This window comes from Odocoileus virginianus, unplaced genomic scaffold (assembly GCF_023699985.2).
Source record: "Odocoileus virginianus isolate 20LAN1187 ecotype Illinois unplaced genomic scaffold, Ovbor_1.2 Unplaced_Scaffold_16, whole genome shotgun sequence".
Classification (NCBI taxonomy): domain Eukaryota; kingdom Metazoa; phylum Chordata; class Mammalia; order Artiodactyla; family Cervidae; genus Odocoileus; species Odocoileus virginianus.
The window spans coordinates 922,968-935,887 of NW_027224278.1; the positions used below are offsets into that span (position 1 = coordinate 922,968).

General features: G+C 46.2%; 1 protein-coding gene across 3 annotated transcripts in view; it reads left to right on the forward strand.

Moving 5' to 3' along the window:
• The first annotated feature begins 1,909 nt into the window (after window positions 1–1,909).
• The window catches only part of GAB3 (GRB2 associated binding protein 3), a 73,992-nt gene continuing 62,981 nt past the window's right edge, over window positions 1,910–12,920 (forward strand). For all 3 annotated transcript variants that reach the window (XM_020909615.2, XM_070462893.1, XM_070462894.1), the window contains exon 1: window positions 1,910–2,028. In XM_020909615.2, the coding sequence (XP_020765274.2) occupies window positions 1,957–2,028 (72 nt within the window). In that variant the 5' untranslated portion in view covers window positions 1,910–1,956. The remainder of the gene's footprint in view (window positions 2,029–12,920) is intronic.

The following is a 12,920-nucleotide window of genomic DNA, read 5'->3' on the forward strand; positions in this document are numbered from 1 at the left end:
TCACCTGGAAACAGGGTCACTGTTCACCCATGGGATTGAGGATTATGACTTGAACCCAAGGGATCCTTTGGGGTACCTCTGACTCCTACCACATCCAGGCAGACCACACAGGCTTCAGGCTCAGTGGGAAGAAATGTCTGAGTCACTTACCAGGTAAAGGATTCTGAGCAGCTGAGGTTGGAGAGCAAAAGGAAGGCAGGGAGGGTAGTGAAGAAGGAAATTATAAAGACCAAAGTTGGTCTCAAGATCAGTTACAGAAAGGAGAATGGTAGTAGCTGTTGGAGGGGAGGGACATGTCAACTTTACAATTTTCTTTCTCTGCTGATTTTATGGATGTCAAAGAAAGGTTGATTGAGGTTAGCTTTAAGTTTTCCTTTAGGTTTGAGACTGTTGAGGTGAGATGGTATGTGAACCAGAAGTCAAATCAGTATCCCCTAGAGATGGGTATAGTGACTTATGGGCATTGTGGTCTCCTGTTTTAGGGAGTGCTCTTTCGTTTGTAGGAGGAATAGCATAGCAGCCTTAAATTTGCCAGGAACCAGTGGTTGTTGCTAGGGGGGGTGTGTATTGATATTGGCTAGCGAGGGGTTTTAGTACAGTGGATAGTTGGTTTTCTCTTAGCTGCCACTGACTCCTGATGCTACAGCACTTCCAATGGTTTTGTAAGCACCTTTCTCCTTAAGGGCTTTCCTGGTGGTTCAGATGGTAAATGCAGGAGACCTGGGTTCGATCCCTGGGTCGGGAAGATGCCCTGGAGAAGGAAATGGCAACCCACTCCAGTACTCTTGCCTAGAAAATTCCATGGATGGAGGAGCCTGGTGGGCTACAGTCCATGGGGTCGCAAAGAGTCGGTACACGACTGAGCGACTTCACTTTCTTTTGCTCCCTGAATTAAATCCCTTTCTGCTTGAAACCCCTAGAGCAAACTCTGTTCCCCACAGTGAATCCTGACTGATTATAGAACAACACATGAACATCAATGTACAAGAATCATTGCTCTCTGGAAAGACATGGTAGGAGGCTGAGAAGTCTTTTTTGTCAATCAACGAAATGATGTGACCTTTGTTGCTTCCAAGTGTCCTTTCTGAGGGAGAGGCATCACATGGGTTAGAACTTTAGGTGCTGATCCTAACTTTGTTATTCGTGCTTTTGTGTTTACCAAGTGTGTTCACCAAGGGCAGAGTGTCCGTTGAAGAGCATACAGCCAGGCCTGGCTGAGTCTCAGTTCCTCCGTTGGGTGACTTTGGCAGGGAATGTGTCTCTGTGGCTGAGTTTACTCACCTGCACGATTGAGACCGTGAAAATAGGGGGTGTGGGTCTAGGGAGCCAGCCTCCTGTCCAGCGTTTGGCATAGTTATGGGGCCCTGCAAGACTCAGCAAGTGTCGTGTGGGTGGCTGTTGTTTACCGGCTTCAGTCCCTGGCTGCATTGTCTTTCTGGGATCCCTCTTTTCAAGTCTGCAAACAGCCCTTGCCTGTGTGAACCTTTCGATCGGGGAGGACTTGGGTACAGTCTTGCCGCCGGAGTCTGAGATCTTTGGGGGAGAGCTCCAGCAGAAGCAGTCCTTGGCGAACCAGGGGAAGCGGGAAGTCACGGGGCGCTTAGGCTGCGTCCGTGAGCTTTGACTCCGCAGGTGCGGGTGTAGATTTCGCCTCTCGCGACTCCGAGGCCCGAGGCCCGGAGATCAGCCCTTCTTACGCTGCCGATCGGGGTGGGAGGGGAGGACGGGGGGCGAGATTGGCGGTGGGGGGACCCGCTCTGGCCCGCTGGGTTGGGCTGCCTGGAGCCGGGTGGTGGCGCCCGGCCCCCCCTCCGGGCCGAGGGTCGCAGGGCCGCCGGGGTGGGGGGGCGGCGCTGGGCCGGCGATCGGGCGGGAGGCGCTGGGCCCGCCCCGCCGGCAACCCCACCGACTTCCTCCGCCGCGGGCGCTGGCCGAGCTGGAGGGAAGGCAGGCACCATGAGCGCGGGAGACACCGTCTGCACGGGTTGGCTGGTCAAGTCGCCCCCCGAGAGGAAGCTGCAGCGCTACGTGAGTAGGGGGCGTCGCCCCGCGCCCTCGGGGGGTCCCGGGGCCCTCCCGCCCGCGGGGGACCCCGGGATCCTCCCCGCTCCCGGCGCTCGGGCGGCAGGCGAGGCCGGCGGCCGGCAAAGCGAGATTGCACGTCGAGGAGGCGAGCGCCGACCCCGGTCTCGGTGCGGGACCTCCCAAAAGAGCGTCTTGGTCCCCGGGGCCGCGGCGGCGATCGGCCGCGAGCCCCATCCTTCCGCGTAACTGTCATCGGACACCGCCGCCCGCGCGGTCTTCCCCAGGCTGTTCCTTCTTAGCTCTTCCTTTCTTCGGACGCCCCTCTTTGCTGGCACCTCTGGGCACCGCGGGCTTTCGGTAGGAGGAGACACAGGGCGCTCAGGAGACCTCCCCTTCCTATGCATCCCATCACCACCTTAAATGGACGACCCCAGGCTCGAAATTCCTTCTCTCCAGCTGCGTCCGCAGGACAAGGTCTTTGCAACGTACACTTGCTCAGACCCCTTTCTCCGCTGAGCCAGAAGCAGACTCGTGTCCGTCTCTTAGAGGCATTTTCTCATTACAGCCGTAGATCTAGACTTGGTTTTTCTGATTCACGACCAGTGTTTACCTTCATCATTCTTTTGGGGTCCACCAGTCCCTAAACACGAGGTCCAATATTTCTCGGGCTCTGAAGCACTGAACAGCTTTGCTAAGGGTGCAGCTGCTTGGAAAACTCACTGACGTTCAAAGGTTGGGGGGTGGGGGGTGACGGTCTGCCACAGACCCGGCCTTGCAATGCCAGCTCGAGGCAGGTTTCCTCTCTGCCCTTCGACATACGAACATTTTAAAGTTTTACTGGAGAGTATCCGACGCTGCAGGAAGCTGGCGAACCTGCAGACCAAAGTTCGTGGCAGGTTGTTGGCTAGGACTGGTGTATATCTTGTCCTGAGGAGACTTGCTTAGGAAAGTTGACTAGCCGCTCATCCACTTGGGGATAGCCATGAGTGTATACACCTGTTATCACATGTGTTTCCTTCTCGGGAGGTCCAATGGAGGTGTGGCAGGTGTGGACTTTGCACAGGTTAGTAGTGTGTGGGGCGTGTGATCAGGTGGTGATGGAAGAGACTTAGGACGCGAGACTGCCTCAGTGGCATCCTCCCAACACACCAAGACCAAAAAGGGTAATTTTTTCTAGTGAGGGACATAGTCCTTTAGACAGGCTTTCATGCTTTTTGCTTGAAAGCCGTCTCTGGAACACACGCCAAAGTCGTTTCTCTAAGTTCTTCAGGAATCTTCTGTGGCCACTAGGTGGCGATCATGCGTCAGGGCCGCGAGTAAACGCGGCGCTATCACTCAGCTGCTATTTAGTTCAGATCTTACGGGGAGTATTCATTCCTTTTTTCTTTTAATTGAGCACCAACTCAAGGGCTTCCCTGGTGGCTCAGAGGTTAATTGAGCACCAACTCTGAACTAGGCCCTGTGTCATCGAGAAAAAAAGACTTGCTCCCTGTCCTCCAGAAGTCCACACCGTAACATTTGTAACACAATGACATAACAAAGCAGGCTACTAGCACAAACAAGACAATAATTCAGTTCTTACGTGGCCAGACCAAGTAGTACTCTGTTCATGTTTTTTGAAGGACTAACAGAAGCTGAGTCTGTTTTTAGGTAAGTCTTTCAGTGCAAACTAAGCTGGTGTTTCATCCTCTTGAATCCATGAGCGAAGTTAGTTTTGTGACTGCTCTTTTAAATTTAAAATTTAACTGTAGTTGATTTACAGTATTGTGTTACTTTCAGCTATACAGCTATAGAGTTTTTCCATGATAGGTTATTGCAAGATATGGAATATAGTTCCCGATGCTACACAGTAGGACCTTGCTGTTTATCTGTTCTATTCATATTCGTGTGTGTCTGCTAATTCCCAACTCTTAATTTATCCCCCACTTTCCCCTTTGGTAACATGTTTCTTTTCTGTGTCTGTGAATAGATATTATGTCTACATGTTTCAGAAATTTATATATATATATATTTAAGACATACATGGAGAAATCTCAATCTCCCCTCTGTCATCATCCATCTTAATTGCCCTTAGCCCTCAAGTAACCATTTTTTCTTAGTTTATTCCTTCACGTGTCCAATATTTCTTTATATAAATACAAGGACTTATGTACATAGCTCCTTATTTTCTCCTTTCTTGCACAAAAGGTAGCTTAGTCTATATTCCATTTTACGTTGTCTGTTCATTTAAGAAGACAAATAGATGGCTAACAGGCACATGAACATAGGCTCAACCACTGATTGTCAGGGAAATGCAAACCAAAAGCACAGGTGCCCCTCACACCTATCAGAATGGCTGTTAGAAAGATAAGAGGTAACAAATGCTGGCAAAGATGTTGGAGAAAAAGGAACCCTCCTACACAGTTGATGGGACTGTAAATCGGCACATAAACTACGGAAAACAGTACGGAGGTTCCTCAAAAAAGAAAAACAGAGCTACCATATGATCTGCCAACTCCATTTCTGGGTATTTATCCAAAGGAAACAAAATCACTGACTCACAAAGGTATCTGCACCCCCATATCCGCTGAAGCATTATTTACAATAGGTAAGGTAAGCCACCTAAGTACCCATCAGCATATGAATAGATGAATGTGTGTTGGCTGCTCAGTCGTGTCAACTCTGCGACCCCATGGACTGTAGCCAGCCAGGCTCCTCTGTCCATGGGAGTCTCCAGGCAAGAACACTGGAGTGGGTTGCCATTTCCTTCTCCAGCGAGATAAAGACCCATCTTTATCTATACATATATATATACAGTGGGATATTATTCAGCCATCCAAAATAAGGACATCTCGCCATTGGCAACAACATAGATGGGACTTGAGGGCATTATACGAAGTGAATTAAGTCTGACAGAGAAAGACAAATACCAGGTGATCTCAATTTTATGTAAACTCTTCAAAATTGAACTCAGAGATACAGAGAAGAGCCTGGTGGTTGCCAGAGGCAGGGGAAGGGGGCTGGGTGGATGACATGAGTGAAGGTGTTCCAAAGGTTACAGACTTGCAGTTATAAAATAAATAGTTCTGAGGATATTAATATACAGCGTGGTGACTGTAGCTAGTAATACTGAAATGTGGATTTGAAAGTTGGTAAGAGAGTCGATCTTGAAAATTCTCAAAAAAAAAAAAAAGTTACTCTAGGATTCTGTCCATGTGAGTGACCAGAGATCTTCACTATTTTTGACAGCTGTGTAGCATCCTGATGTGTGGCCATACCACGTTTATTCAACCACTTCCCTATTTTGGACCCCTGAGTTGTTTCTCCTCTTGATGTGTACAACCATGGCCATAACTAGTAACATTGTCCAGGTGATGCTTTCCTATTTGTGCAGGTACACCTGGATGATTTCCAGAGCTGGGGTTGCTGGGCCTGTGAATCTAGAATCCATAGATATTAACGAATGTTCCATTTTGCATTCCTTCCAGCAGTGTCAATACTGCTTGGCCAACAGCATGTGCTGTTAAACTTGGACATTTTTTGCCATCCGATAGGTGAGAAATGGTGTTTCAGTGTCATTTGAATTGGCAGTTTTTTTATGTGGAGGGAAGTTGAACATGTCTTGACATGTATGTGTCTTCTCCTTGTTGGTCTTTTTATCTGCAATTTCTGGGAGATGATTAGTCCTTTGGGAGAAGAGATGTGTATACTTTTCCCCAGTTTTTCACTTGTATTTTGACTCTGCTTCTGGTGCTTGTATGGTTTTGTTTTTGTTTGTATTTTGTTTTATTTGATCATTTTTCCCTTGAGTGTTTGGGGCCTTTGAGGCACTGGGTCTACAGGGAAGATGCAGGTACTTGCAGGTTGCGTCAGGCATCAGCCTAGGGTGATGATGATGCTGGCAGGTGGCCAGGGGTGGGATCTGCACCACCTGGATTGACTTGAAAGTGTGACCCTCAGCTCCCTCTTGCCCAAGCCTGGGGCTCCAACTTGCTTGCCCAGCAGGGGTGATCGCCCCTGTCCTGGGCATGGCCTTGTGCTGGGGCAGTGAGTTGGCACATTTCTTCTCCTTCAGGCAAGGCCCACAGCCCTTCTTCCCCAGGAATGTCATCAGCTCAGTGTTTGGGACACTTGGGTGCTGGGTCTGAGCTGCTGAGCAGAAGCAGACAGGAGCCTTGGTTTGTGTTTTATTTTTTACATTTTGATTCGGGATCCATTTGGAGTTTACCTTGGTGCAGATGTAAAGAACGGATCCAATGTTATTGTTTTCCAAGTCGCTGTACAATTTTGCCAACACAAAATTTAAAAAAATTGGTATCCCTACTGATGTCAAATACTGCCCTTCCTTATTATAGATGAAATTCCCATATTTCATTCTGGTTCACTTTCTGGATCTTATGTTATCTTCTATTGTATCTCTGTCAACTCATGTGCCATTATTATGCTGTTTTCATTAGAGAGGTCTTCCAATTGATTTGAATACCGAATACAATTGCTGCTGCTTAGTCGTATCCGACTCTTTGTGACCCCATGGATTGCAGCCCGCCAGGCTCCTCTGTCCTCCAAGAGGACTAGAGTGGGTTGCCTTGCCCTCCTCCAGGGGATCTTCTCGACCCTGGGATAGAACCCGGGTCTCCTGTATTGCAGGCAGATTTCTTACCACTGAGCCACCAGGGAAGCCCCCACTGATATGGCTAGTCCCCCTTTATTGTTGGTGTTTTTTTGTTGTTGTTGTTGGAGTTTTTAGAGTTTAGTTTGGCTAGTTTTGATTTTATTTTGCCACATGAACTTGAGAATTGGCTTGCTTACTTTCAAAAGAAAATCTGTTATTATTGGGAAGGAGGGTTATTTTGGATTTTTAAATTAACTTAGAGAGAACTGACATTATGGTGTTGAGCCTTTCTATCCAAGAACAAAATATGTCTTTCCAGTTGTTCGAGTCAGCTTTTATGTCTTAGAAGAGTATTTCCAGGTTTTTCTCACATAAGTCTTTGCAGAATTCTTATTAGTCTTATGTCTATTTGGGGTTTCTGTGTGTGTGTGTGTGTTGTTTTTTGCACTTTTGTTGTTACTGTAGATGGGACTTTCTCCATTATGTCTACTCACTGTTGTTTGTATCTGTAGGGCTATTAGATTCTATCTTCACCCCCATTCCTTAGAAAACACAACTTGAGCCAAAGCTTATTTGCCAAGGCTCTGTTGGGGTCGTAATCTCAGTGTGGTGAGAGTGGTGGAAAAAGGAAAGGAAAGAAATAAAATACAAAATAGTGTGTTATTGAATTGGCTGCAGTTTCACGAGAAAACACACCCACTGGTTGGGTCAGTTGGATGGACTTGGACAGGCTCTATAGAGTCAGTTCGCCTTTGAGACGGTCTTTTGCAACAAAGAAGGGAGATGAATGTATCTCCCAGTTCGGTTATGGCACTTGTCTCTCTGTGTCTTTCTGGGAAACCAGTAGGAAAGTGAATGTTTTGTGGCCCGGTGTATAATCTGAATCCAGGAGTGGTGGAGGGCTCTGGACTATTTGAGGGTCTACTGGGTCAGACCTGGGCAGTGTGGGGAAGGTCTCTCAGCATAGGCCACAGCTCTGCACAAAGCGAGCAGCCAGGCCTGGAAGGCAGATGGGGCCACGTTCAGGTGGAAATGCACAAAATTTGGTCCAGTATAATTTCAACATATTAGTATTATATCCTATTACCTGTGATTTCTCTTATTTTTTGTAGTAGTTTTCAGTTGATTTTTCTTTGGGGATGTCCTATGTAGACAGTCATGTCATCAAAAATAGAATTTTATGTTTACAATTCTTATGTATCTCATTTTTTCCCTCTTGTCCAAATGTGTTGGTTAATACCCCAATGTGAAAAAGTAGTATTGACAATGGGCAAGCCTATTTTGATCTACAGTGCAGCCAAAAAATTAAAATAAGTAAGTCAAGATCAGTGTTTTTCTATTAAGAAAGATACTGGAACTTTACACCAATTGAACAACAAATCCTCATTTCCTTTAACCCTGTTCCCTGGGGGCCACCATCATAATCTCTGCTTCTAAGAGTTTGACTATTTTAGGGACCTTTTCTTAAAAGTGGAATCATGCGGTATTTCTTCTTCTGTGCTTGACTTATCTCACTTAACATAATGTCCTCCAGGTTTATCCATGTTTTCACAGATGGCAAGATTCCCTTTTTTTTTTAAAGGCTGAGTAATATTCCATTTTATGGACATAACACATTTTCTTTAGCCATGCATCCATCAGTGAATATACCTAGATTGTTTCTGTGTCTTGGCTATTGTGAACAATGTTCTGATGAACATGAAAGTACAGATATCTCTTTGAGATCCCAATTTGAATTCTTTTGAGCATATATCCAGAAGTGGGATTGCTGGCCCCTCTTGGTATAAAGTGTTAGTTGTGTCTGACTGTTTATGACCCCACAGACAGTAGCCTGCCAGGCTCCTCTGTCCATGGAATTCTCCAGGCAAAAATACTGGAGTGGGTTGCCATGCCCTCCTCCAGGGGATCTTCCTGACCCAGGGATCAAACCCAGGTCTCCTGCATTGCAGGCAGATTCTTTACCATCTGAGTCACCAAAGTATACAGTCTCAATTATACAAGATAAATTATTCCTAGAGATTGACTGTACAGCATAATGGCTATAGCCAACAATACTGTATTATGCACTTAAAAGTTGTGAGAAGGTTAGGTCTCATGTACGTGTTCTTAGTGCACACACAGTCACACACACACAAAGGAACACAGGGAAACTTTGGGAGGTGATGGATCTATTACTTTGTGGTGATGGTTTCACAGGTGTCTACATATGCCAAACTCATCAAATTGTACACGTTAGTTATGTACAGTTCTTTGCATGTCAATTATACTTCAATAAAGCTGTTTGTTAAAAAAGAAATATATTGACTTTTGGGCTAGGAGAATATATTTTCTATATGTTTGTTAGTGAAATATTCCACAATTCCTGTATTAATGAGGTTTTTTTTTTCATCAAAAGTCATTTTTGGATTTTATTAAGAAGTTTTTCAGTTTTTCTAGTGATGGTCACATGACTTTTTCATTAAACCTAGCAAAGCAATGAATTCTATTAATAGGTCATCTAATATTAAACCACTTTTACATTTCTGGAAAAATTACCAGCTGGATAAGGTGTGATTTTATTGTGTTGTTGGATTATTCATACTAATATTGGTTTGGCCAAAAAGTTCACTCAGGGTTTGAAACCCAAACACACTTTTTGGCCAACCCAATATTTTATATTGTATATTTGTATCAATAATCATGAGTGAGACTGGTCTTTGGCTTTAAATTTGGCTGTATTTATTTCTGTACAATCTTTAGCAGATTTTGGCATAAATGTTATACTTGGCTCACACAAAAATTTGGAAGTTTGCCATATTCTAGAATATTTTAAGTAGAGTTGGAATTAACAGCCCTTTACAATTTTGGCAGAATCCCCCTCTAAGCTATATCTGGTGCTTTTTTGGTATGTTTAGATCTTTGTCAACTCTGTTTCTTTTATGGAAATTGATTTGTTTAGTCTATCTTTCCCTGAGTCAGTTATGTAAATTATACTCTTCCTGGAAAAGTATCTGTTTCATTCTGGCCATCAAATTAATCACATATAATTTTATAAAATGTTCTTATGATTTTTACAATTTGTTTTTCCTCTTCCCAGAGGTATTGCTTTCTTGTCATTGTGAGTTTGGGCTGTGTTCCTTTTTCTCCTGTTGGTTAGGTTACTTGGTGTGTTCTGTTTATCAAGTTTTGTTTTGGCACTGTATCAGTGTTTTGCTTACTATTAGTTCTACTTTTTAATTTTTATAGCTCTGTAATTTCTCCTTTTTTATTTATTATTCCTTCATTCAATTTCAGTGCATTTTAGAAATGAGGAAACTTGGATGGACCACATACTCCTTGTAGATGTGGTACCGGTCAAGGTTTTACTTTGCAAGCAGCAGAAACTGATCCTGACTGATTTCAGCAGAAAAAGAGCTTATCAGAATGATATTAGGTCTCTGACAGACATGCTGAGAGGGCTGGAGAACCAGTTTTGAGGTTAAACAGCCAGGAAAAAACACCCCAAACCACAACTCAGAGCTAGTTCTAGTGAGAAACCCGCTGTCACTACTGCCTACATGCTCCTTCCCTCTCGTGTCAAAGAGAGCGGGTGTCTGACAGGCTGAGTGAGGCCACTGAGCTGGAGTTCACTGCCACCAGCAAACCCTACAGAAAATAGTAGGGAGAAGAAAGGAGAAAGACCATGCCTTAGCTGAGCTTCCCTGGTGGTTCAGACGGTAAAGTGTCTGCCTGCAATGCGGGAGACCTGGGTTCAATCCGCTGGGTCGGGAAGATCCCCTGGAGAAGGAAATGGCAACCCACTCCAGTACTCTTGCCTAGAAAATTTCATGGATGGAGGAGCCTGGTGGGCTACAGTCCATGGGGTCGCAAAGAGTCAGACATGACTGAGGGACTTCACTTTCTTTCTTTAGCTGATAAAGGTGTTTTTGCCTGGTGAGGTGACTGGAACCTTCTTTCTTGAGGACTCTTGACTCCTTGGAGGCCCTTCCAGTGGCACTGAGGAGATTAGAGTGCTTAGAAGCAGCTCATCACCATCAAGTGTCCCTTTCCAATGCTCTGGGTCCAGTCTCTCCTAAATGTTGTTGTGGTTTCACATAGAAGACCTGGTGGAATCATTGGACACCTTGCAGCATTAGACTCAGGTTGGTTCTGGGGGATCTCAACCTGCACACATAAGCTAGAAGAGAGTCGAGTTTCCCAGACCTGCTTTGCCCAACGATTGAAGTTTTGGAGTTAGTCAGCCTTTTGCACATTGAGAAGCAAATGCCTGCACCAGAGTACTGGGCACATTAGGTTTAGGGAAATATTACTTGATGAGGATTTAATTAGGGGGCTCACAGACTGTGTTGGAGTCTACAGCAGCGATCTTGAGGTTGAACTGGCAGGGGAGAATAACTGGAAGGGAAACTGGAACAGAAAGGCTATTCGTGGGAGTGCAGTGGAAATTAAGAACATGCGAATGATTATAGAGAAATAACAAATGTCAGGTGTCTACTACTTAATGAAAACATTCAGGAGAGACAGGTTGTTGAGCAGGGTGGTCGGCAAGCTGGGGCACAGTGCAGTTTTGTAAATTTCAGTGACTGGCAAGTGTATCAGTGGCGATCTCATGACACTCTGGCCACGTTTTTTGAGTGATCACGTGTTGTTTGGACACTTTACCAACAGGAAACTGGTTACATAACACTCTTCCCAAAGAGGTGTGTGACAGCTCTGACTGGACAGTCTGCCCACTGTTGTTACCTTGTGAGATTACGTGGAAGACACACTTGCTCTCACTGACTTGGGTTCCTCTCGGGCATCTGAGTATGGCCGGAGGATGCCCCTGATCCTTCCATATTGTCGGGCCACGGACCTGCCTCCTCTGCGCTGCTCCCAGGAAGAGAGTGTGCTCCTGGGATCAAAGCCTCAGGCCGAGAGGAGCCAGGTGCCCCCTTCCCCTGCTGGAGGCTGCAGGTCCTCCTGGCTCGGGGCTGGCGGCCACCCCACTGCTGACTCATGCTGGCTTCCTGTCGAGGGAACCGCATTTTCCTCTGTGCTTTTGCTGAGCTCTCTCTCTCTCTCTTCTAGCCTCTGTGTGTGCTGTTGATGTTTTGCTTTGTCAAGGCCTAGGGACTGGACCTTTCCTTTCTTCCTGGTAAATTCCCCCTTTTTGATTGCTGTGGAGCCTTCAGGCCAATCTGTCCAGATCTTTGGAGTCCTGATTACATCATAGAGGCCATGCAGGAGGGAGCATGGGACCACAGACCTTAGTCTGGGGGCAGGGCTTTGAGTTTGAGGGCTTCCCAGGTGGGCTCAGTAGTGAAAAATCCACACACCAGTGTGGGGGATGTGGGTTCGGTCCCTGGGTGGGGAAGATCCCCCTGGAGGAGGAAATGGCAACCCATGCCAAGATTCTTGCCTGAAGAATCCCATGGACCGAGGAGCCAGGTGGGCTATAGTCCAGGGTGTTGCAAAGAGTTGGACGCAACTGAGCATGACCACTTGTAGTCACAGAGTCTCAGGGAATGTGTCAGGACTGCTGAGAGGGAAGAGGATGGAGAGATGGAGGACCTGGTTGCTGAAGGCAACAAAGAGGGAAGCATTTCAGTGATTTGCAAGAATCAAGTGACACCCACCTCCAGACCTGGGCCTAACAGAGAAGGAGACATGGCCAAGTGGCAAAATTATATCAGAATAAGGCCCAGAAGGGGGCTTTTGAGGAGTTTGGCTTGTCGCTGTTGATGAGCTGCTTGGATGATGTCTTCAAAGGAAAAGCCTCGCTAACTCTCTCTGCACAGGTCCTTCTCTGGCTAGAAGTTCCCATGTGCTCAGAACCCGGAGTGAGAGGGGAGAAATCAGGCCATTGTCACCCCTTGGTTTGTTTTTTTTTTTTCCATTTGAAGCTGGTTTCTGATTCACCTCCCTGATTATGGACCACCTAGCTCTCGATTGTAACAGGTCAACACTCACATACGTCTTTATTTTCTGAGAGCCTCGTATCATGAATCCATCTCAAATCTCAACAGAGTTCCTGGCCTTCGGAGGCAGTATTCATCTACTTCCACCTGGAAGGGAATCATATCTGCTTGTCTTTTCATGACTTAACGCCAGAAGGTCCTGTTCGAGGGATTGCTCTTGGCCACTAGACAACTTTTGGCTTCAACTTTAGGCATCTGCAAGGGTTGGGGAATTCAAATGCCCCACTGCCTACACAGGAGACGAAGGACTCAACACAGAGACCCTCCAACAGGAACACACCTGGAATGTTCCAGGAGCAATGAGCTGGGCTGGAACCCAGGGAGTGAGCAAAGAGCATTTGGGGTTAGAGAGGTGATGGGAGAGG